Source organism: Humulus lupulus, chromosome 2 (genome assembly GCF_963169125.1).
Source record: "Humulus lupulus chromosome 2, drHumLupu1.1, whole genome shotgun sequence".
NCBI classification, from domain to species: Eukaryota; Viridiplantae; Streptophyta; class Magnoliopsida; order Rosales; family Cannabaceae; genus Humulus; species Humulus lupulus.
In genome coordinates, this window is record NC_084794.1 from 10,887,209 (window position 1) to 10,913,853 (window position 26,645).

The 26,645-nt window shown below is 31.0% G+C and overlaps 2 protein-coding genes across 2 annotated transcripts; both read left to right on the forward strand.

The window, feature by feature from the left end:
• The first annotated feature begins 3,717 nt into the window (after positions 1 to 3,717).
• Positions 3,718 to 4,584, forward strand: LOC133813909 (uncharacterized). The gene has a single exon (XM_062246939.1). The coding sequence runs from the start codon at positions 3,718 to 3,720 to the stop codon at positions 4,582 to 4,584; it is 867 nt and encodes a 288-aa protein (XP_062102923.1).
• Positions 4,585 to 4,819: 235 nt separating this feature from the next.
• LOC133817263 (anaphase-promoting complex subunit 5) lies at positions 4,820 to 14,560 on the forward strand. The gene is made up of 20 exons (XM_062249731.1): positions 4,820 to 5,203; positions 5,500 to 5,659; positions 5,849 to 5,970; positions 6,397 to 6,634; positions 7,531 to 7,708; positions 7,822 to 7,900; positions 8,069 to 8,154; positions 8,775 to 8,904; positions 9,017 to 9,049; positions 9,207 to 9,455; positions 9,621 to 9,698; positions 9,821 to 10,083; positions 10,826 to 10,885; positions 10,995 to 11,062; positions 11,718 to 11,823; positions 11,904 to 12,045; positions 12,743 to 12,841; positions 13,232 to 13,496; positions 13,651 to 13,718; positions 14,059 to 14,560. Exons 1-20 carry the CDS (start codon positions 5,033 to 5,035, stop codon positions 14,218 to 14,220), a joined length of 2,757 nt encoding a protein of 918 aa, XP_062105715.1. The 5' UTR covers positions 4,820 to 5,032; the 3' UTR covers positions 14,221 to 14,560.
• The last annotated feature ends 12,085 nt before the right edge of the window (positions 14,561 to 26,645 follow it).

Below are 26,645 nucleotides of genomic sequence, written 5' to 3' on the forward strand. Positions count from 1 at the left end.
TTTTATATTGTGCTTTTTTAATTATTTATTTATATTTAATAAAAAAAACATTTCTCATTATTTATTTAATTCATTAATTTATAAAAACTAGGGATATTTTGGTCATATTTAAAAAAAGTTTGACCAAAATTAGGCTCATGGTACCATTTTGTTCAATTTTGTAAAACGCAATGTCCGAATTGTCATTTAACAAAACACAGGGTTCGATCGGTAATTTTTACAAAATACAGGATCCAAAATAGTAATTACCCTATATAATATGATTTAATATTAAAAATGAAATCCATTGAGAAAACTTAAATTAAGGAATTGAAAAAAACTTTAATTAGAAATATGATTATATGTATGAATATTCTTAAATTGGCCGAAAATTCATATTTTTTCTTTGAAAATTCAAATTCTAAATCTTCACAATTCAAGATTTCAAATCCAAAACTTCAAATCACAATCTCAACCTCTTACGAAAATCATTAGCAAACAAAAATACCCATAACATATACAAAAATTCAAAATCAAATATGAGATATGTTCAAAGATCCAAAAAATCGTCTACCATTGTTATGCCTTTCAAGCTTGGAAGCTTCGATCTCACTATTCAAGTTTGGAAGTTTGGATCTCGGTACTTCGACGAAGACGTTTTGCTTGGAAGCTTGGAGCTGATGAAGACATTGTCGAAGCTGTAAAATCTCAAATCAGATTAAGACGTTGTCGAAGCTTCAAAAACCCAAATCGCCACCTCCACCTCCGGCCTCCCTCCTCCAATCGCGAAGCTACTCCTAGATCCCCACAATCGTGGTGCTGCCCAGATGCATGACTGCGAGATCTGAAGAATCGTTCGTCAGCCCCTTCATGCGAGTTCTTTCCCTAACTCCGCGGTCGATTTAAGGCAGTATCTCCATGATCGATGTAAGGCTGCAACAACTTCATTGAAGACCCAAGCCTAGATCTAAGATGGAGCTCAGGCGACTGACGAAGCTCAGCCTGCAGGGTGGAAGGTTGTAGGTTGTGGTTGACGTAGGCAAGAAGAAAAAGAAGAAGATATGCGACAAGGTAGGAGGTTGCAGGTTGTTGTTAACACAAGCAAGAAGAAAAATAAGAAGGAGAGGAAAAAATTAGGGCCGACTAGAATGAGCGAGAAAAGAAGAAAGAGGAGAGCGTGTGTGCGTTTGAGAGTTTAATTTAAAAAGTTTTTTTTAAAATTATTTTAAAATTTATATATATTTGTATTAATTTTTAATTTAATAAGAATAATGGGTGAAAATGACCTATTTTTTGAAGTCATTTTGTACTCTGGCCTAGTTTTGATAATTTTTTTTACAAAATGACATATGTTTAAAATTTCGACCAGTTGTCTAAAAATGTTGACCATCTGTCTGAATTTTTTGACTAGTTGTCTAAAAAATTTCGACTAGTTGTCTGGAGTGTTAGATGTCATTTTGCAAAAATTTATCAAAACTAAGCCAACGTGCAAAATGACTTCAAAAAATAAGTCATTTTGCCAAAAGACCTATTTAATAATTATTTACTTTATTTAATTAATAAAAATTAAGAGAATTATTTGACCAAAATCAAGCTCAAATTATCATTTTATTATATTTTACAATTTAACAAAACAAAATACCAGGTATATTATGTCATTTAGGTCTTTGGATTATGGATCCTCCTACTGTTGAAGGTCAGTTCATTGATTATTTTACTTCGTTGTTCACTTCGGACTCCCCTACGACGGACTGTATGAATCGTGTTCTTGATCTGGTTCCGAATAAGGTATCGCCTCTCATGAATGCTCAACTTATGCGTCCTTTTTCTAATGATGATGTGAAGCATGCTCTTTTTCAGATGAATCCATATAAAAGCCCGGGGATGGATGGTATGGGTGCCGGGTTCTACCAAAAGTTTTGGGATTCTATCGGGCCTGATGTGTGTCGTGTTTCTCTTGAGTTTCTTGCTGGGCGTGGTTCTTTGGACAGTGTGAATGGGACTTCTATTTGTCTCATTCCAAAAAATAAGGAACCTAAGTTAACTATAGACTATAGGCCCATTAGTTTATGTAACGTGGTGTATAAGATTATTGCAAAGATGATGACGAATCGCATGAGAGAGATCCTTGGTGAGGTCATTTCCGAGGAACAAAGTGCGTTCATTCCTAGTAGGCTTATTACTGATAATGCTATGATTGGCTTTGAGTGCTTAAATTTGATTAAGCGGCACAAGAAGGGGAAAAAAGGCTTCTTAGCTCTGAAAGCCGATATGGGTAAGGCTTACGATCGAGTGGAGTAGGACTTTATTTGTGGGATGCTTTTGAAGTTGGGTTTCCATTCGGATTGGGTTCGCTTGGTCCGCCATTGCATTTCCACTGTTAAGTATTCAGTCAATGTTAATGGTAAGCTTGTGGGTAACATTGTTCCATCTCGTGGTATTCGACAAGGTGACCCTCTCTCTCCATTCTTGTTTCTCATTTGTGCGGAAGGTCTTTCCGCTATTATTAAAAGTGAATGTTTGAGGGATGGGATCCGGGGTCTACCATGTGGGAGGGGTGGCCCAGTGGTCTCCCACTTATTATTTGCGGATGACAGTTTCTTCTTTCTTGAAGCTTCTCGTCATAGTTGCGAGAGGTTCAAAGAGGTTTTGGGTTGGTATGAACAAGCTTCGGGTCAACTTGTGAATCTTTGTAAATCAGCTGTCTATTTTTCTCCAAGGATTCCTGTTGCTGAGGAGGAGTATTTGGCTAGTGCTTTGGGCGTCCCTAGGGTGCCTTGTCATGATAAATACCTGGGACTCCCATGTTTTGCTGGTCGTAGTAAGTCTAGCTTGTTCCAATCCATCAGAGATCGTGTTTGGAACAAGCTTTTTGGGTGGAAGTCTAAACAATTCTCTGCGGGTGGTAAAGAAGTGCTTCTTAAGTCTGTCATTCAGGCTATTCCTACTTATGCAATGAATTTGTTTAGGTTGCCAGTTAAGTTGATTGAGGAAATTCATCGGCTTTGTGCTCGTTTTTGGTGGGGTGGTGACCATAATGCTAGGAAAATGCATTGGTGCACATGGGAGCGCCTCTGTTGGCATAAGACGGACGGTGGTATGGGCTTTCGAGACCTCTTTGTGTTTAATAAAGCCCTCCTTGCCAAACAGGCTTGGCGGTTATACAACTTTCCTAGTTCTCTTGCGGCTCGTGTTATGAAAGGCGTGTATTATCCTCATGGGGGTTTTCTTGGGGCTAAGGACACATATCGGGGATCTTATCTATGGAAAAGTATCCTTTGGGGTCGTGAGTTGTTTGTTAAAGGGGGGCGCTGGCTTGTTGGCGATGGGAGATCCATCAATCTAATCTCTGATGTGTGGATCCCCAAAAAAGACGCTTCTCGCTCTCACTCCTTCTTTGGGCACAATCTTTACAATTCGGTTCAGGATCTTATAATGGATGGTGGTATTTGGAATAAGAACCTTATTTATAATCTCTTTGATGAAGGGGAGGCTCGTGCGATTCTCTCAATTTCGTTGCCTTTACTTCCGCGCAAGGACCATTTTATTTGGCATTATAATGTGTCTGGTGAATATACAGTCAAAAGTGGGTACTGGAATGCTATTCGTTGCTTGGGTCGTGGGCAGGTTTCGGGGTCCGAAGACCAGTCATCTTGGTGGAAAGAATTATGGGCCTTGACCCTTCCTCCGAAAGTGAAACACTTTGCTTAGAGGGCGAGCTTGCATTGGATCCCTACCATGACCAATCTGATTAAGCATGGCATCCCTGCCTCTCCTTGCTGCCCGGTTTGTAATGAAGGCCCCGAAACTACGTTCCATGCACTTTGGGGCTGTCGCAATCTGAAATCTATCACTGGCAACTTTTATGTTGATGTAACTTTGGACTTTCCTCCTGATGGAGACTTCTATGTTTTCCTTCGTCACTGTGGTTTGTTGTTGAATAAACGAGATATGGAGAAGTTCCTAGTTCTTCTTTGGAGGATTTGGTATCGAAGAAATAAGATTATCCATGACAATCAGGTTCTCAACGATGAAGGCATCCTGGGTTGGTCCCTTGATTTTTACCAGCAGTATTTTGATGCCAATGGGCCACCTGTGCGTGAAGTTAAGTTGGGCAGGGGGCCAAATTCGATCCTGGCGGCTATTCTGTGGCGGCCTCCATCGATGGGCAGAGTCAAACTTAACTGCGATGCCAGCCTTGACGCGGTGGGTATGAAGATTGGGTGTGGTGCTGTTGTCCATGACTCTAGTGGTTCTTCCCTTGCGTCTACTGCTGTTCCTTTCTCTTCCTCGATGTCTGCCCCTGTAGTTGAAGCAATGGCAGTCCTACAAGGGCTTCTTCTTTGTTCTCGGCTGGGTTACCACCATGTGGAGGTTGAAACGGACTGCAAGAGAGTTTGTCAAGCTCTCTCAAGTAAAACACCCTTGGTTGCAGAATTTGGTACTGTTATTTTGGATTGTCTCTCTCTTTGTAATAGCATTGCTGTTATTAGCTTTTCCCACTGTAATAGGACTGCCAATTCTTTAGCTCATAATTTGGCAAAGCTTGCTCTAACTTTAGATATTGCTATGATTTGGTGGCCAGGACTTCCGTATTGTATTTGAGCTGTGCTCTTTTTTGGCAGTTGCCTTGGTAATGAGAAATCATTTCTTTCAAAAAAAAAAAAAAAAACAAAACAAAATACCGATTAAGTATTTAAGCAAAACACATATGTATTTTCCTAATAAGGAATATAGTTTAATATTTTTATATAATTTTTAATTTGAATGCCACACAAAAAGAGTAGTTTGAATTTGAATGCCACAAAAAAGAGACTAGTTTTGAAAATGATTATAGTTTTCTTGCCCAAATTAAACCGCCAAAAAACTCTATGCTAAAACCCTAAAAAACTACCCTTCCCACTTTGACGAGCAAGACAACCGGTTAGTACTTGCCCGGCGACGAAGAAGCAGCTAATCCGAACTTCAAAATGGTGTCATACTTGCCCAGTGGATGATCTAGGGCGAAGACACAAGCGAGCTATTGAGATTGGTGCTACCTGGTCCCTTGACAATGGCGGGGATTTTGAAACTACCGGGAGCTATTTCCGTAACGCCACACAAAGTCTCCGTCTGCATTCTACTTCAGATATACGCGCCACCCGCTCAGATCTCTGTGCCATTTCCTTTCTCTTCAGTTTCTCAGCACAATCGCCTTGGCTTGTTCTTGTTGGCTATTACCAAGGTTTTCACCTTCATTTCCTCACAATTAAATTTCGTTTAGCAATAGCTCAATTGTCCAAGAAAAATGTTAATTTTGCTACTGGGGATTGGAATTTTCCTTGGTTATCGTCTATTTGATTGTCCTATGTTCGTTAGGTTTGATTCCATTGATGAAGAGTTCTTAGTCCTCATCTTTGAATAAATAGAATTTATATACCATGTCAATGTATTTCTTACTAAAGATATAAGAACAAGGTCATTTTTTTGAATTATCTGAACCACGTACAAATTTCTAAATGCTTTAAGTTTTTTGTGTAGTCATGTGATGATATTTTCGAGCCAAAACTAGAAGAACTCATAAATCAATTAAGGGAAATTGGAGGCTTATTAAATCATTGGATAACTGATCATTTAACAAGTAGGCTTTCATCTCTATCCTCACCTGATGATTTGTTTAACTTCTTCAGTGATATGCGAGGTGAGTCCATTCTCTCTCTGTTTTTAAAAAAAAATTCCCACAATTTTTGTTCTTATTGATACATATAATTTTTATAACCTTTTTTTTTCATACGGTTTTACATTATTTTTTTATTCCATCAATCTGCTGTTGCCTCATTGTCTAATAACTTTTCTGGTTTGAATCATTGCATTATATGTTTCTCTTCAGGAATCCTTGGGGGTCCTGAGGCTGGTGTTGTTGAAGATGATCAGGTTATTTTGGACCCAAATAGCAATCTGGGGATGTTTCTACGCCGTTGTTTACTTGCTTTTAATCTTTTGTCATTTGAGGTACAATGTTATTATTGTTGTTATGAAATTTCTATTATGGATATTTTTAAATATTTTACAAAGGAAAAAGAAAGGGAGGACAAAGAAGTCCATCAAACCACTTTCATTATTTCATTCCTTATTGTGGCTGCAAAATGGAAATTGATTAGTGTTTACTTTTAGTTTCTGTTCTAATTAGGTTCATTAAATATCTGATGCATTTGTCCTTAAGAAACGAAAAATGTTGGACATGGTGTCTTTATACATCACATGCATGCCAGACTTCCAATGGAAGTTCCATTAAAGTTTAAGACTTGTGTCTTTTTTTTCTCTCTCATTGCTCTTTTGTTGTCATGGAATTTATATGTGCACACATGGTTGAATTTTCTCCAAATAATAGTTTTTTTTTTTCGGAGAGATCATCACACAACTTAAAAAATTATGCAGGGTGTGTGTCACCTTTTGACAAATATAGGAATCTATTGTAAAGAAGCCCTCTCAAGTTGTCCTCCTTATGATCAACCTCATTTAGACGATTCTAGTAATGATTTGGAATATGAGAACATGGACCTGGAGAATTTAGTGTATGAGAAGGTTGATGAAGAGATTGAAGCAAGAGAAAGGGCTAGTGAAGGAGTTTCTTTTCATCTCCATGTGCCAAAAGCACTTTTTGATCTGGTTGAAGGTATAAATATTGGAAATTTTTGCTGAAGAAGTTTATTTAACTTCATGGATTGTTTTTGTAGCCACAGTCAAAGTTTTTAAATGTTCATTTTATCATGTGAAATCACATTAAGTATGACCCTTAAATCAATATTAAATATGTGATATTATTCATGTTTTAGCACTCTCTTTATGTTTAGGGTGCTACACTTCTACTCTCAGTTTGTGTGTGGGAGACTTGTTAAATAAATATATAAGATTTTCAAATATAATGTGTTGATTGTTCTTGAAATTACATTTTAGCAGACATTTATAATGAATTTTTTCAAGATATGTGGGTAATAGACTGTAAACCTTGTGTTTTTTTGTGGCCGTGTGTTCGCATGTCATTTTTTATTGGCAATAGCCATTCTAGAATAACTTATATTTCAACCTTGTTAATAATCAATCAAATTTTGCAAACTCTTTCTCGTCCAACTATTATCAAACTCCTACCACGAGCTTCCAGCAAACTTTCTAATTTCAAATGCTGTTATCTTGAGCTTTTTTTGCTCCTTTCCCCAAACAGTACTCGATGTGCCTCTTAAACTTTACACATCATTTATGATATAGGTTTGTACAATGTCTAAACTAGGCCTCATCTTTTGAGCAATTGCCTCTTATCAAAAAGTTTTGTTTATTCTCCAATTACAATTTTACCTTCATTTTTTTTCCTTCATTGAAAATACCCAGAATTCTTTTATTGTTGAAAGAGAATTCAGGAGGCATCCCGTGAAGTAGTAGACAAAATTCCACATCTGCTTTTGTCTGCATAATTGCATCTTCTTCTACATTGTTGTTTTGGTTTACTTTTCCAAGCCTGTTCTTTGGGAGTTGATGTTGTTGATAACAATATTAGAAATGGTCATAATCATGCAGATATTGCGGTTCCTGCTGACCCAAGGTCGAGACACAGTGACAAGGATAGAGAAGTTGGTCAGTATGTGCATCCTCCAACGAACACATTACGAGACATTGATGGCAAGGCTGGTTTGTTTCTACGGACAAACTGGCAGATACAAGGGTTTCTACAAGAACAAGCTGATGCTATTGAAAGGTCAGCCAATATTTATTTGTTATTATTTTATTTTTTTCATTAATGTTATTTTAATTACTTATTTATTTTATGCAGTTTTAAGTGGTTTTTATTCTGAAGAATTATTGTGGCAGGCATGGAGGCTCTTTCTCTTTGAATGCTTTTGAACTTGTCCTGCGGCAACTTCAAAAATCAGCACCTAAGCTACATCGTGTAAGCTATCTTGCTAAGTATCTTATTGTGTTTGTTTATAATTTTTGTGTTAATTGCTAATTTATCTCAATGTTTCTCTCTGTCTTCTTTCGCACTTTGTCTTTCTTTTTAACTTGAAGTATTTTTCCATTTATTATTATTATAATTTTATTTTGGGTTCTATTGCAGGTTCATTTCTTGCGATACTTGAATAGCCTTTATCATGACGACTATTTTGCTGCATTGGAGAATCTTCATTGCTATTTTGATTACAGGTTATCAATTGTTATCTTTTTAGTTACATCAACATGTTTCTTGATTTACTTCTGCTTTAGTTATTCTGTTTTTTATTTTTTTCAATTTAGCATCTTCAATGTTAAATGGAGTTGTTGGCATTATGAGTAAACAAAATGGGGACATTGTAGGTCATTTTCAGTTTGATGTTGGGTAGATTTCACTATTTAGTATTTTCCTTGTGTTTTAAGATTATTGTGCTGGCAAGTTGTTATGATTTTAGAAACTCATAATTATTTCTGTCATATGTTGTGCATTTGATGGCATATCGAATTGTGTTTTGGCGTACATGCTACTTTCTGTAGGATTATGATGAGATTTATAAAGACGTTATTCTTCTTCTCATTTGTTAATAATTTTCATTTTTGTACTTGGCATAGTCGATCAACATATGAAATGTTCCGGAAATATTGATATGTTGAATTTAGTTTTGACTTGCATTTCCACTGTGCTTCTTTGTGAATCTTCTTTTTCTCCAGTTTCTTGTGCCTTTTGTGTTAACTTCTGCAAATAAATTTCATTACCTAAAAAAGAAGTAAAGGAAAGCTTAATGAAAGTATTTACCTCAAATGATCTGATCCAATATATGATCGGACTAAAGTGCAGGGATTGAAGGATTGGATTATGTCCCTCCTGCTTCCGGTTGCTATAGTTTAGGAAGATATGAAGTTGCTTTGTTGTGTTTGGGAATGATGCATTTTCATTACGGGCACCCAAAGCAAGCTTTGGAGGTGAGTGTGTGAAAATGTCTTCATGTTTCCTTTAGAATCCTCTTCCTTTTTCTCAGTAATTATGAATCTGATTATACAAGCTGTCACTTTGGCAATTGCATTGTTGAAACAGGTACTCACTGAGGCAGTTCATATTTCTCAACAGGTACTTGTTAGTTTGATGTTAAAAGATTATATTTGAATGTTGCCAAAGATTATTATCATTGATCTGATTCTCATGCATTGGGATTATGAAAAGCTTAGTGATTTTATCCTTCATGCATTTGTCATGCACTGATTCCTTGTGACTTTTATTTGTACAGCAAAGTAATGATGTTTGTCTGGCATACACTCTAGCTGCTATCTGCAACTTGTTGTCAGAAACTGGTATCTCAAGTACAACTGGGATATTGGGATCATCATACTCACCTTTGACCAGCATAGGCATTTCACTTTCTGTCCAGCAACAGTTGTTTGTACTCTTGAGAGGCTCTTTAAAGAGAGCAGAAAATTTGAAGTTAAAACGTTTAGTGGCTTCCAATCATCTAGCCATGGCTAGATTCGACTTGACGGTAAGAGCAGATTTGTTATCTCATTATTTTAATGTAGGTTCTCTCTGTACTTATTCCCCCAAACTTAGGACTAATGTAGTTCTTTTATAACTTATATTCTGTTGATTTAGTTTTTATTTTCTCATAGTATATTGTAACTTGAAATTGTTGTACTGTCTTCTACAGCATGTGCAAAGACCTCTGTTATCGTTTGGTCCTAAAGCTTCCCTGAAGCTTAGAACATCACCAATTAATGTTTGCAAGGTACCATGGATGGTTTGATAATTATCCTTGTTCTTTGCCTTTTACAGATATCTTGTTACATTATTTTTTTTATGCTGTGTGTGTTTTCATTTCTTTTTTGCCTATTTCAACCATCCTTGCAGGAACTAAGGTCAAGTTCTCAACTGATTACGGAGTTTGCTTCTGAAAATACAACACTGACAACTGATGGTCATTTTAGTACTGCATGGCTTAAGAATTTACAAAAACCTATGGGTTCACAAGTATTATCTCAGGAAAATGGATCTGAAAGCAGTAATAATGTTTTCCAGTTCTGTGTGCAACCAAGTTCAATCCCTGGATCTGTGTTGCAATTAATGGGTTCTACTTACTTACTTCGTGCCACTGCATGGGAGATATATGGAAGGTTATCTTAAGTGATCATTCATAGTTTCCCTCCCCATACTCCTTTATTTATTATTTTTTAATCGTTACACTGCCATCTTGTAAAATGGTCTTCTACTTATTTATGCGTGCTGTTTAAGACTGGAATTTTAGCTATCTTGTGAGCAAATAATTCAAGTTGACAGCATTAGATATGCTCTTATATGTACAGAGTGATTAAATAAGTAGCCTCATATGCTCAATTCATTAGAGGTGGCTAAAGCACCAAGGAAAAACAACTTAGTTCATTAAAAAGACCAAGGAGAATGGTGTGAATCTTTTTTAACCCTGTGTTCTTTAGTAATAATACTTGGCAAGTCAAAAAATGGGTAAGCTTTCGGTGGAAAGATTGGTATGTTAACATGGTACCTAGCTATAAGCATGGGAAACAGCTTCCTAATTGGTAGTACATAGGGCTTATTACACGTTTCTTTCACAGAGGGTATTGCAATAACTTAGGTTATCCATTATCTAATTGGTGAACAATTTTATCTTTGTTTTATAAGGCATAGGTTTAGCTTGGTTCACTTGGGTCCTATTTTGTATCTTGTGTATGTCATGGCCCCAAGGGATACTATTTTTTTACCTATACTTTGTTTTCAGCATGATCCTCAATTTCGAAATTAGAAGTTTCTTTTAGATTTGAAGTATATTTGGAAAAATGCTTAGTTTAGCCTACAATGAATTGATTGTTTACTAGTTTTTCTTTCTTGTGTTTACATCAGTGCTTCTCTTGCTAAAGTCAACGCACTTGTTTATGCAACTTGCTTTGCTGATGTTTCAAGGTAATCTAGCTTTAGCTATCACAGGATTTGAACACCTTGTTTCTATCTAATATTCTGCCATTGTTAACCTAATTTTTAACTTATGCGTTTTTCTTTTGGATATCTCCAGTACATCAGATGCATCGTTGGCATATGTGAAGCTTATCCAACATCTAGCAGTATTCAAAGGATATGAAGGTTAGTTTAAGCGCTTAAATGGCTTATGAAAACTTTTTTCACATGAAAATTTGTGTGAATAGTGAATACTTACATAATAAATTCTCTATTATTTGAAGATGCTTGAACTGTGTGGCTGTGTTCTTGAAAATTGAAATAGTGGTATGAGTCCTTTCTGGGCACCTGCATAGCAATTCTTATAGTTTTCTAGTCGCTAAATATTGCGTAGTTAGGTGGGGAAGTCTAGTTTCAAGAAAATTGGTTTTATGCAACTTTTGAACAATATAAGATCTCTAGTATATCATTTTTGATATACATTGTGCCTCACATTTCTCTACCGGGCTTCACTAGACATTCTCTAGGCCATAGTTGTTTGTTGTTCTTTTCATTTTTTTTAAAGACATCTGAAACTATTGATTTATTCGTTTAGATTTTATATGTTTCTTCTCTCCTGTGTGGAGAAATGTTGCCACTCTTGCATTTATGTTTCTCCAAAATGGTGTTAAATGGGTTCACTCTAGAATATGTTCGGATCATACATTTTCTTTCTTCTATATTTGGTCTAGTTAATATTCATGTTTTTATAAATATGGCCTTTTAAAAGTTTGCGTATTCTCTTCTTGGTTGAGTAGCACATTCTGTCTCTCTCATACTTTTTTTACCTGCCCTTGTCTAGAGGCATTTGCTGCTCTAAAAATGGCAGAGGAGAAGTTTTTAACTGTGTCAAAGTCTCGAATCTTGGTACTGAAACTACAACTGCTCCATGAGCATGCTTTGCATCGGTTAGTTTATTTGCCAGTCTCATTCTTTTCTAACTTATTTGCTGTAAGTCTAAATCTAATACATAAGGAGTATCATTTAGAGGACATCTGAAGCTTGCTCAGCAAGTATGTGATGAGCTTGGAGTTCTGGCCTCATCTGTTACTGGCGTGGACATGGAACTGAAGACAGAAGCAGGTCTTCGCCGTGCTCGTACGTTGCTTGCTGCAAACCAGTTTAGCGAGGTTTGATAATCAGTACATTAAACCCTTGAAGCTAAATTACTGCATATCTACTATTCTAAATTACTGCATATCCACCAGTTTAGCGAGGTGGTTCTGATATTTTTGGGGTGTATACTCAGTTGGGAGGATTAGTGTTCACTTGAGGCTACAAATGGTTGGTGGGTGAGTGGTTTGGGGTGCCTGTAAATTTATCTTAAAAACAATTAAAAAGTAGTCGAGAATAGTGGTTTTGCAACATACAAACCAATGCATTTAGTGACTTGCGTTGCTGGGATGTTGGCCGCAAAGTTCTGGAAAACAGTATCTCTTGGGCCTGAAGATTCTAGAAATTGATAATTCCTAGTTATAAAAACCTGCAGTTAAGGAAGGAGGATGGACCTGAACCGCAGCATTCATGATTGGTATATCTAGAATACATTTGATATATCCTCACATTTCCTGTCTATGAAATACTAACGTCTTAAAATTGGATTGAAATCAAGAATATAGTCAATGCAGTCAGAAGGATTGTTGCTCTTTTCTTATGTGAAATTTTCTTGACAACACTAGCCTTTTTAAACTCAAAAGAATATTTTTATTTGACAAAAACCAATGCATTTTTTTTAGTCCTGCATAACAATAATTGTTTTAATATGCTTGTTTTACTGCCTTTGGAAAAACACACATACTTATATATCTTTATATTATGTCTTTACAGGCTGCAGAGGTCGCACACTCCCTCTTTTGCATGTGTTACAAATTCAATCTGCAAGTGGAAAATGCAACTACTCTTCTTTTACTTGCAGAAATCCACAAGGTACAATAGTGTTTTTGACGACAATATATACTTAGCCTAGAGTTTTGGGATAACCTTCCACCTTGCTACTCCTCTCTCCTGGCTATGCCCGCAGGCATAAACATATTGTTAAAGAAAATGCAAATAAAAAATATATAAACAAAACCTCTCCGTGTACTGTGCTTTTATAAAATTGAGCGCTCAACCCAGCCTAAGAGAACAAATAATCATAGCAGACATCTATCTAATTGCTGCACACATATTAGACTGTTTATGCAAGGTGATTTTGTGGTTATGAAGCAGCCTTTGGTTTTGGTATTGTTTTATTTTTTCTTTCGTTGCCTTAAATTTGATTGATTGTAAACGTAAAATCCAGGTTTGGTTTATTTATTTATTTTATTTCTTTTTCAGAGATCAGGAAATCCTGTTTTAGGTCTCCCTTATGCATTGGCAAGCCTCTCATTCTGCCAATCATTTAACTTGGATCTTCTAAGAGCATCAGCTGTACTCACGTTGGCTGAATTGTGGCTTTCACTTGGATCAAACCATGCAAAGAGGGCCTTGTCCCTTATACATGGGGTCCTTCCAACAATACTTGGTCATGGAGGTTTGGAGCTCCGTGCACGCGCCTATATTGTAGAAGCAAAATGCTACCTATCTGATCCAAACTTCTCAGGTACTTCCTAACTCCTTAAGCAATTTTTAAACTAAAATTGAAACTTAACAACCCATCTTTATATTTTTCAATTGTGAATACCTTGTACGGATTCTTGAAAGTTCTGTTAGAGCAGATAGCATTTAACTTGTATATTACCTATTTCACTATCTAGTATCTGAAAATGCCGAGGTTGTGCTGGATCCTTTAAGTCAAGCTTCTGATGAGCTTCAAGTACTAGAGGTAAGTGCATTTGTGTATTTTATTGTATTGTGCACATTTAACTGAAATCTGTGGATGTTCTCTCTCTCTTATCGTTTGTAGTAGTCCCTTTGTGTTATGATATGCAACAAACAAAACGAATGATACTATCCAACATTTTCAGCCAAATTCTAGTCTAGGACAAAGCACTATCTCTATGTTTCATTTAAAATTTGTCATTCTTTCTCTTTTATAATATGTAATATGTACAAATACCTTGGATAATCGGCCCTCAAGTTCTTCAATTCACACTTGCGTTGTTAGATTTGTTACAAAGCGGAGCTTTATTGTTGTCATTAATGTAATGACTATGATTTTTCAGTATCACGAGTTGGCGGCAGAAGCTTTTTATTTGAAGGCAATTGTATATGACAAACTGGGGAGATTAGAGGACAGGGAAGAAGCTGCGACTTCATTCAAGAAACACACAATGGCTCTCGAAAATCCCAATGACGATGAAAATTCCCTTGTCAATATGCTGTAAAACAAATAATCTCATATGTGAACATTGCATTTGAAATTTTAATGGTGATATAAAAGCTGTATAGGTCAACGCCTTTGGCAATTTAATCATTTTCATACATGCATTGTGTTGAGTGAGAGATTGGCTTGTTAGTCTCGGCTGAGTCAAAAATTAAAAAGCCACAGCTCACTCGAGAAAGAAAGACCAACTGGGCTTGAGGCAAAGACTCAATCGTCAATTCCACCCCATGCTAGTGACTATTATTCTTATTCTTATTGTTATCATTATGAGCTTATTGAATTATTAGATTTACCAACTTCTCGGGACTTGGAGCGTGCAATACGTGATGTTTGGACTCTCATTCTCCTCTCTTTCTTTAACTGTTTAAATATGCCAATCACTTTCTTCAATTTATTGGAGTTGATGTCAAGCCATGTTTCCTAATGTTAACTTTTTATATGCATGTTGTGAACATTTTTAATTTGTAATGTTCTCTTTCTAGACAGGTGAGCACTAAATGAAACTTAGGTTGTTTTACAAAATAGGGCTTGTTTTACAAAATAGGGCAGTAAATAATAAATGGAGAGTAATGAAAAGGTAGACAAAATCTTGTTATTTGGCATAGGGAGGCGGCAAGACTAAAAATAGAAATGGAGTTTATATATCTACCAAATAGTACACATGTACGATTATATCGGACATTTTTTTTAACTTTAACTAATATCACAAATATTTAATGAAATATACATTTAAAAGCTATTAAAAATAGATATTTATTAATTATATTATAATATAAAATATTATTATTATAATAATATTTAATATAAAATTAAATATTTAATAATTATATTAATATAAATTCAAATATTATAAAATATAAAAAAAAATTATCATTTATATTTATAAAGAAAACGTGTTTTTTTATTACTTAATGTAACTTAACTAAATATATATATTTATATTAAATAACAAAAAATATTATAAATATATTATATATAGGTGTCGTGTGTGTACAAATAGTATGACAGTGTAACTACATAGTAAATTATAATAATATTTATCTTTTATCAAGAGTAAACAAGCTTCTTCTCCAATAGTAAATGTGTGATTTAAATAATATCATGAATATTTTATACATTAAACAGTGTAGTTTATAATCTAAAATGTTATTATATATGTTTTTTTTAAAAAAAAAACCATGAACAATGTTTAGGTTTAATTTTTCTTTTAATATGTTTATCTTTTTTTTTTTATATATAATATTATTTATTTATTTATTTAATTAAATTTATATGATAATCATAAAAACTTAATAAATATAATTAATATTTCTTTTAATTAAATTAAGCAAATGTGTATTGCATATTTCTTGCACCTAGTATATATATATATATATTTATATATATGGTTACCACTAAAGTAATTGTTTTTAATCACTACCTATAGGCACTTTTAGAATTTTCGGTATATGGATAAGTTGCAACTTTATTTTTAGATTATGGTGTATAATGTAGTTACAATGACACTTCTCACAAATTTATAGAAAAAATTCAAATAATTTAGGATGTCGAAATCAACATTCAAAAAGCTTGTTGCACGAGTGTCTATTTTGATATTTATACGCACTTGCAAGAGACTATTTCAATCTTGATATCAATAACAGGGTCTGACTGGTATAGGATCTGAATACAATTTTATAAATTTGAAAACTAAAAATATGTGGATCCCACAAAAATATGTGATTGGTTGAGTATTTTGAAAAAGTGCTTCCAAATTTGAACATGAAAACTCAACCAAAAATTAAAAACGAAATTTTCATGTTTTCTCCAAATTGAATCCCTATCCCAATCAATTCTTTCGCACAATTCTCTCCCGTTTCCTCTTCCCCTCACAACAGTTCTGCTTCGTTTGGCTAAGTTTCTATAAGCACTTTTTTAGCTTCTAGAATTAAAAAAAGTACTTTTGGAGGTGTTTGAGTAAAAAAATATAAAGTCCATTTTTAATTTAGAAGTCCTTTGGAGAGTACCTAGCTTCTCCAAAAAGACTTTTGAGAAGTTATTTTCTAAACTAAAATTATTTTTATAATTCCTAATTTACTCATAAAAAATCTTTTTTTTTATTAATATCCAATCATTTTGAAAAGATTTTTTCATTATCCAAATAGAAAATTTAAACTACAACTTTTACTTATCTTATACTAAAAACTTAGTCAAACGGGACCGAATCTTCAAAATAAGCTCCTTCTCCCATTCTTCTTCTTCTTCTTCTTCTTCTTCAAAACTCCACCCTCCATGAAATTGATTTGAGGTTTCCTTAGTTTTTTGTTTCAAGTATGTACTCACACATATGCATGGAACCCAATCAACCCTAAAGTTTCTCAATGATAGGTCTATAGCCAATGAAATGATAAACCATCTTTTATTGCTAACAGCTAAGAATGAGGGACTTAGCGCAAAAAAGTATTGATTTTTTACTTCACAAGAAAGGATTATGATTGATGGTATTTTGTGTTCCATTCACTTATGTGCGTTATATCTTTCTATGTATTTCTCTGTTTATTGTCTATAAAAGTTATAGTACTTGAAATGTCTTGATGCAATCCATGTTCTTTTGGTGTTCTCTCACATTGTCTGATTAAATTTTGTTGTATTTACTGAAATATGCATACCAGCTTGATTTAATTCTAGCAATTTCACTGATCAACCACCTTATATGTTTAGTCAAATGAAAAAATAGTTAGAGTTGTAATATACAGTAAAATATCCGTAAAGTGTACTCTATATTGAAATATCTCTTATATAGTCATAAAATTTTTTAGCTCTAACTTTGGGATTAGTTGTAAATAAGAATAAACTCTACATTGTAATATTTATTGATTCCTCTTTTAGAAAATATGCCTCCATATAATAATAATTATCTTTTAATTAAATATATTTATATATATTATCTTATAAAATTAATTATTAATTTAGATAATTAAAATAACTTTATATATTTTCAACATTATATAAATATATACATTATAACTATACTTTACCTTATTTTCGTTTATCAATGATTACACATTGAATTTCACATGTTTTATCAATTATTATTTAATTTAACATTCAAATAAGTATATTTAAAACATTAAATAGGCATAATTCTATTAAGTTATAATCTCCTCATAGTATAATAAAATATGTTGGTCCTAATATTATTATACTATAGATATGTTTTACTCTTTAAGCCTAATTGGACAATTTTGGTGGGGATGGCTGGTTGAAAACTTTTTTTTTTTTGTTTCCAGTGCTAATGTGCTATGTAACATAGAATAATTTTCACCTTTATACAATCATTGAGGAACTTTTGGTGAGGAAGAAATGAGCTTGTTTAAGCAGTACTCTTCATATCTTTTTTGAAAGAAAGATATATATGTTTCTTTCTTTATGTAGTCTGAATTCTTAATTAGATTGGAACTAAAAATGCATTATCTATTTATTAAAAAAATAAAAATTGGAATATGTAATCTTAATTGATAATTATCAGTTCATGTTTAGCATGCACTCTATTAATGACAGCATATCAACAAGGTGGAGATCAAGATTAAATTTATGAGACACCATATATTAATTTCAGTCAAAATTTATATTGAATAAGATAAAAATGGTGGAGATGATATTGTTAGACAATGTAGCCTAGTTATAATAAATAGTGCTTAATTAATTAAAAAATATAATTTTAATTAAAACATGTAAAGCTAAGAATGAACAATTATTATAAATTTAATCAATGCATTAATTTTAAATTTCATTTAACCAAATTTATTAGCAAATTAAAATTTAGGATGTGTTTGGAAACAACTATGTAATTACTAGGCCGTGTAATTACTAGGGTAGTAATTACATATCTGAGTAATTACACTATATTTTAAAATACAAGGTGTGCTTGTATGTCAAGTGGTAATTACTTATTAATTTCTATTGTTATGTTTGACAAAACAATTAGTAATTACACAGAAAAATGATATTATGTAATAAATGCTATTTAAAATTGATAATAATTGGTAATTACACATAATTCTCATGGGAGACTGAGAATTGGAGAGTGTAATTGAGACCCCTCAATTACCTCTAATTACATAGTTGCTGTGTGTAATTACATGATCAGACAAACACGCAAAATCAAGTAATTATTCCAAATTACACACAATTCCAATTACAGGGTGGCTTTTCAAACACACTCTTAATATCACACACAATTTATTTCATGTTGCTATTATATCATACAAAATAGATTTTAGATTTTGCTCTACCAATTACATATTTTGTTTTTGTTATATTTTTTTACCAATCACAAATTCTATTTTTTTAAAACTACAAAATAATTTACAGACATTGAATTAATCACATTTTTAGAAACATATTTTCAGTCACCAAATCTAAGTTTTTATTTTAGAATTATACTTTTTGGAAATACAATTTTCTAATCGTGAATCAATCATACACTTAAATTATATAGAAATTCTTGAAAATTTGTGGCTCCCTTTGTAATATATATTATATAAAATAAAGTTGTGACTTATTCATGTACCAAAAATCTGTAAGTACCTATAGATATTGATTAAAAACAACCACCACCCAATAATTTTTCTATATATATAATCTATATAAAAAATGTGCATTTGACGAATTTTTTTGTTTTAATGATTTTTTTGTTAATTTTAACGGAATATTACAAATATTTAATTAAATATACCTTTAAAATTAATTAAAAAATACAGTAAAATAACTATTTAGTAATTATATTAATATGAATTCAAATATTATAATATATCATCATTATAATAGTATTTAATACAAAATTAGATATTTAGTAATTATATTAATATAAATTTAATGTCATAAAATATCAATATTATAATAATATATAATGCAAGACTATATATTTAATAATTATATTAATATAAATTGAAATGTTATAAAATATTATTATAATTATAATATATAATACATAATCCTAATTTTTATAAAATGTTGGTAGAATAAATATTTAGTAATTATATTAATATAAATTCAAATATTATAAAATATAATTATTATAATAATATATAATACATAATCTTATTTTTTATTAAAATAAATTTTATTTATATTTAAAAAGAAAACATGTTACTTTTTTACTTAATCTAACTTATATAAATATGAATTGTAAATATATTATATATGTATGTCATATGTGTACAAATAGAATGATTATATAACTACATAAGAATTTAGAATAATATTTCTCTTTTATCAAGAATAAATAAGTTCAATCATTGAGGTGTATTTTGAATAATATCATGAATATTTTCTTGTGATCTAAAAAGTTATCATATTATTATTATTATTGAAAAACCATTGACAATATTTTGATTTAATTTTTCTCTTAATATGTTTATATCATTCTTTTATATATATAATATTGTTTATTTTTTTAAAATTTATATGACAATCATAAAAAAATATATAAAAATAATTAGTAAATTTTCTCTATAAAACTAAGTAAACATACACTTAGTATATATAGATATGAGATTTTTATTAGGTAGGGGGATCACTTTTGCTGGACGCTTTTTATTTTCGTCACTTGGAGAAATTATAACCTATTTTTTTTGTATGACTGCATACATGATATTAATAGTAGGCATCCTGCTAATTTTCGGGAAATTCCAAATAATTTATAGTGCAGAAATCAGAGTTAAAATAATTTATAGACACGCAGCAACTAATTGTTTGAACTCTGATTTTGGCATCATAAATTATTCGAAATTTCTCGAAAATTGGCGGGATGCTTGTTATAAGTATAATGTACGTCACCACACAAAAAAATATGTTATAATTTCTCAAAGTGTCAAAAATAGAAAATGCCTCTACGATAGAAATGAAAGTGATGCCCTAGCTAAAAAAATTCCCATATATGCTTATATGTATATTACCTAAAGAATAATTAGTATTTTTGCCCCTGAACTTATGACACTACCAGATCGTTCCCCCTAAAATATACATCATGTTAAAAATTCCCCATGAACTTTTCCATTTACAGAAACAATCATTCTGTTAGCTTCTGTTCCATTTTTTCATTTAAACTCTAATGTGGGATTGTCATGTCAATCTCGTATGTAGAAAATTAGCATTTTTGACCATTGAACTTTTATTACTACAAAATTGTGCCCCCCTTTTATTGAAAAAATAATTTTAAATTAAAAAAAAATCTATTTTTTATTAATTCATATAAAAATAATTTAAATATTAATTGAAATATTAAAATACTAAATAAAAGTAATTTAAACTTTAATAAAATCTTTAAAATTCACTCTAGATTTAAAAAACTCAAATATCTAACAAATATGAATGAAATAAAAAATCAAATATCAAATTAAAATTCACTCTAGATATTAAAAAATCAAATATGAATGAAATAAATAAATTAAATATAAATAAAATCTTAATTAATTCAATAGATTCATATTAGAAACCTATTTATTTTTATTATAAATTAAAAAGAAGCGATTACTTCATTCTGGGTTTTGAGTTGCTCGACTCCAATCGTTTTATTTTCTTATAATGTTTCTTTTATTTTTTTAAAAAGAAAGAAGATATGTATAATGTGATTTGAATTTGAATGTATATTTAGTTTTTTTTTTGACAAATAATGTATATTTAGTTTGGTATTTAGGTTTTAATTTAATTTAACTTTGGATTTTTATAAATGAAATAATGTAAATTCGAATTAATACTAAGATTTTTTTTTTTCAAAGATTTAACGTTTTTCTTTTATATGTTATTATAAAGTTGTTTATAGTTCCAAAAGGGTAATTACAACTCAAAATTTACAACTAGCAGACCTAAGCGGCAAAAATAGAGTTTAACCCACCCTAGTCATAGTGTATTTCTAGCCAAGTGCTCTAGTGGATAGAAATAATGTTGTCTTACAAGTGAGCAATAGACTCCTATTTATAGAGTTTTGAGACAACTTTTGAATTTCAAATTCCACCAACCCTCATGGATGTTACCAATGTTTAAACGGTTCCATCCTCTTCCCACATGACTTTGTAACCTCCAAACATATTATGAGAGTTAAAATCATGTCTCCAACAACCATATCACTTATGGCTTTATGAAATCCAAACTCAAATATGTCACATACATTCTACACATTATTGAGTAATATTTGGGAGTCACAAATTTGTAACTGACTTTGTAATTCAAAAATATGTCACATTTGGGCATACATATGAGTCCAATTTTATAACTCTCAATAATATGTGACAAGATGTGATAGATCCCATTTGTGTGACATTATTTAATTTAACATTATATTATTTAAAATAATATAACATATTGTCTAGCAAAAAAGTATGCAAATTGAAAGCCCATTTTTATCTCCCCAAATGAAGACCTACAAAATAAATAAAAGTGAATTAGTATCAAATATTAAATAATGATAACCGTGATTTACAAGTTTGATATTGGAAGAAAACATTTTCTCAAATAATTTTAAAAAGAAGAAACTAAGACTTCTATGTGAAGTTTCTAAAATTGATTATGTCACCTCTAAATCTATTTTATTGGTTTGGTCAATAAGATACCTATACCACAAATCAATAAAGATAAGTTATCTCTTACCCAATAAAAATAAGTAAACATACAGAAAATAAAATAAAATATAGAAATTCTTTTGTAGTTTCAGGTATCTCCTCAATAGTTTTGTTTAAAAATATTAGCAAAAAGAATAATCATATCAAAACAATACCAACACTACTGCAAAAAATGCTTTTTTCTGCGGTTTTTTTGCTCAATACACTGCGGTTTTCGAGAGTATTGAAAAGCGCAGTGTATTCGACCGCAGAGAAAAGTGTTACGCAAACCGCGGAGAAAAGCTACACTTTTCTCTGCGGTTGTAGTAAGCCAACCGCGGAGAAAAGAGACTTTTCTCTGCGGTTTGTTTATTACAACCGCAGAGAAAATTCTCTTTTCTCCGCGGTTTGCTTACTACAACTGCAGAGAAAAATGCTTCTCATTAAAAAAAAAAAAATTCAATTTCAGTTGATAACCCAGCATTTTTAATAAAAAAAATTAATTTTCAATTTTAATTGTACATAATTATTTTCAATAGTATAACTAATTTGTTAAATTGTTATATATACATTTCATATCTAATACAAAATAATTGGCTAGTAATGAATCAAAGACTTTAATCATTCTAACCAATATAAGTTAGCACTTTGATCTTACATACATACAAAAATTTAGATTTCATAAACAAATGACATTAATCTAGCTAACCAATCACTTTGTAATGTGCACATTTAATTAATTTGATGGGGCAAATACTATAAGGTTAGAGGATGTGAGTTGGGGTTGATATAAGAGAGAATTGGAGTCATTTGTGTTGTTTGTGTTTAATTAGAGTTGAATTCCATTTTTTGTTTTGTTTTGTTTAATGTTTATTAATGCCGATAAAAGTTAACAAAATATGTTGAAAAAGTTTCCATCATCCATGGCATTATGATCATAATATATATTCAAAAAGTCAAGTTCTTGATCTCATCAGAGAGAAGATGAATGATATGATGAATATTGGATTTGGAAAATATCATCATTATCATTGGACTCGGATGATGACAAACTGAGCTTACAAATTAACAAAATATGGGAAAAGCTAGTCTATCACAGAACTGGATTAATGAAGGCGAACAAATGCAAATAAAAGCGAGCTTGTAAGCCTCTTTTCATTCTATGATTGAGCCCACCAAAAAATTGAAGATCCTGGAAATATTTATGTATTCCAAGATGATTATGAGATACCCCAAGTAGTGGAGCATCTTCAAACAAAACTTCAAACCAGTTGAAGATAAATGAATTAGCTAGCTAGCTCTTTTGTGTTTAATTAGTACGTATGTTACCCTAATAATACTCAATCTATAATTTTAGATCATTATTTCAAATCACTTAACAAGTATCTCATATATGAATCCTTTCAAAATACAAGTACAAAAATATATAATAACTCACTACTAGATGTTGTCAAAACATAGTTTAAATTCTACTCTGAGTTCCTATTTCCTTAACTTTCTTTCAACTCTTTTCTCCTCACAGTTTCCTCTTCACCTAACATATTAGAAAGTAAATACAAGATTTTTTTTTTCAGGGGTCATCAGTAAATCCTCTATCTGTAAAAGGAAGAGAGATATTAGCAATTCTTCTAGCATCCAACTACTCTATACATAGACAATGAATTCTTTCCGGATCACTACAATTTGTTTGGCAAAATTCTAAAAATTGGTTGAATCCGTCTTGAAATTGTTGTGTTTCTTTATCCTCAAGAATCCATGACTTATCCATAATGATAATATCTACCTAATTCTTAAGTTGATTGAGAAAAGAAAATTAGTATAGTAATACTCTAAAATTATGTTCAATTATTAAATTATAAAATGAAATGGGCAGAGTTTCATTTATTTCTATAACATATCCAAAATTCATATGTATTTAAAATTTCAACAAAAACAAAAATATTATTATTATATATAGTAACTTATAAAACATGTTCAACTAATATCATCAAAAAAAAATTGGGCAGAGTTTCCTCTGTATTTATAGCATATCCCAAGTTATCTACCTATAAATTCACATCAAACAAAACATATAACAAACAACATGCATGTTCTCAACCATAAGTCACCGCAGCACACATAAAATTTACAGATCCTACTTCACTAAGACACACATGTTCTCAACCTTCTGTTATCTCCGCAGCACACAATTTTATCTCAGAACCTACTTCTCTATGGATGAATATCTAATATATTCAAACTCCTCTAACAATAGTTTGTAAATATAAAAAAAAAAAATTAAGTAGTAATTACTACTTACCTTAAAAATTAATATTCAACAATTTCAACCTCACACTCAAACAAATTTTTCCTACAATAAAAAGTTAAACATTAGTAAATATATGGTAATTGAATTGATCCTAAAATAATATAATTAACAAAAATATACTTTAAAAAAATCATTACCTAAATAATATACAAAATTATGCAAGCACTAATTTTTAATATAAAAAATTATGTAAACAACATTATTATAAATAAAATAATACAAAAATACCCTAAAACCGAAATATACATTGAAGAAATCAACTTTTAGTGATCAATACACGTTTTAAACGATAAAAATATCTTCCAATCCTATATAAAATTTCAAAAATATTAAAAAAAATAACCATATAAACATACATAGAAACCACCATTAAACCCACACAAAATTTCTTCATTTTTACCCTAAAACTTCAAAATAACTCAAGATTAAGTATATATACATGATTTTAAGCTTTAATATGCAAGGAAATGGAAAAAAAAAACAAAAAAAATGGACAATGTGGGGTTTACTCGTGGGTAGGGACGGTGGTGGGAGAGCTTCGGCCGTATCTCTGTGAAGGGGAATAAGATGTGCAAATGAGAGGGAAAAATAGGTTTTTGTGCTTAAGTGGGTGTAGAACACTTTTCTCCGCGGTTATATATCCAAAACCGCAGAGAAAAGTCCACTTTTCTCTGCGGTTTTGGGTATAGAACCGCGGAGAAAAGTGGGGAAAAGTTCTACACTTTTCTCTGGGGAAAAGTGAGTCATTCATACCTTTCACTGCGTTTTTTTTTAAAAACCGCAATAAAATAGGGCGCAGACATTAATTATAATTTTTTTGACTCTTTTAATCATTTTCTATGTGCTTTTTATTTATTGTTTAAAAAAAACCGCAGAGAAAGCCTATATTTGTAGTAGTGCAAAAAATTTATGGAAGATGAATTTTTTTAAAAAATAATTAATTATTATTCTAAAAATACTTATTTACACAAAACAAATCCAAACACAGGCACAATACAAGCCTATAATAAGCCAGAGGCCACACAAAACCATCCAAAAAATTATTTACATTTGTTTAGCCAAAATACTATAATTATAACATTTGATTATATTAAGATATTATATTATATAAATTAACAATAAACTATGAACTAAATCTACAAAGTAACCAATATTCTTAAAAATCTAAAGTAAATTTGTCATAACCAAATAAACTCTTATATTATATAAAATAAAACATGGCTATTATTCTTATGTCAAAATGTGAGCCAATCTCTTGCAATTTTAGTGCATGTTTTACGTTGTTGTAACAATGCTGCTCATGGACTAACTAAATTTGCACTTAAAACTGATAATAAGTTTATTTGGCACAATATTATTGCTCATGGACTAACTAAGTTTATTTGACACACTGTTATTTTATTTTGTATCTTGACTGATGTACTTAAAGATTTTTATCAATAAGCATTGGTTTTTATATATAAAAAATAAATAAAAAAGAGAATAATGATATGTATACATATAATTTATACAAAATACTAAAATTCTAAATTTTCAATATTCTAATAAAAGATATTATTAGTTGGAGAACCTTTTTTTTCTTCTTCATATGAACGTCCATAGAAAGAAAAATTCTTTTTATTAAACTTACTATAAACTATAGAGATATTTCTTTAGTAGGGGTATAGAAAATGTTCCTATTGTATGTGTATTTTTTGTTGGTATTCAGAAAAATTATAATCAATTTTTTTTTCATGATCGTGCATATTATAGTTATAGAAGACATTTTCTAATTTTTTGAGAAATTCTGAATAATTTATTGTGTCAAAATCAGAGTTCAAATAGTCAATTGTACGTATGACTAAGTTTTTTTATACTTGTGAAAAACAAATTATTTAAACTCTAATTTAAACGCTGTTAGCATATTTTGAAAATTGATAGGATGTTAGCTATAATTATAATATATACTGTTTTAAAAAAAATAATTAAGTTATAATTATAATATACAAATAATAATAGAGTAAGAATTTTTTTCAAAAACGAAAAATAGAAAATGTGTAGCAATATGGGAACGGTAGAATTATCCTAAACTATAATACTATTTTTATACTTATCTAAAAACATTAATTGCTTTGGTAACTGTATAAAATATTAAAATTCTATAAGTAACAAATTTCAAATGAGAAAGAAAAATATCTTAATTTGTAAAATACAAATAAAGTAAAAAGAAAACTGTAGTCTAGCTGTAATTTTTCAATCAGTTTGATATAAAAAAAAAAATTCCATTTGATAAAAAAAAAAAAAGATAAGGATGAATTTTGTCTAAAAAAAATAGATAAGGATGAATTTAATTTTGTTTGGCAGTTAGAAGAGAAACTCACTTCAAAAAAAAAATAAAAAAAATAAAATAATAGATACCATGTCAGTGAATTTAAAATATCACGAAAATCTATAGTCCTGTGTATCATTTTTTCCTTAAAATATTGCCAAAATATTCTTTCCACAAAACATTGCGCCAAAAAAAAAATTCTTTCCAAAAAAGATATCTCTCGACTGTTG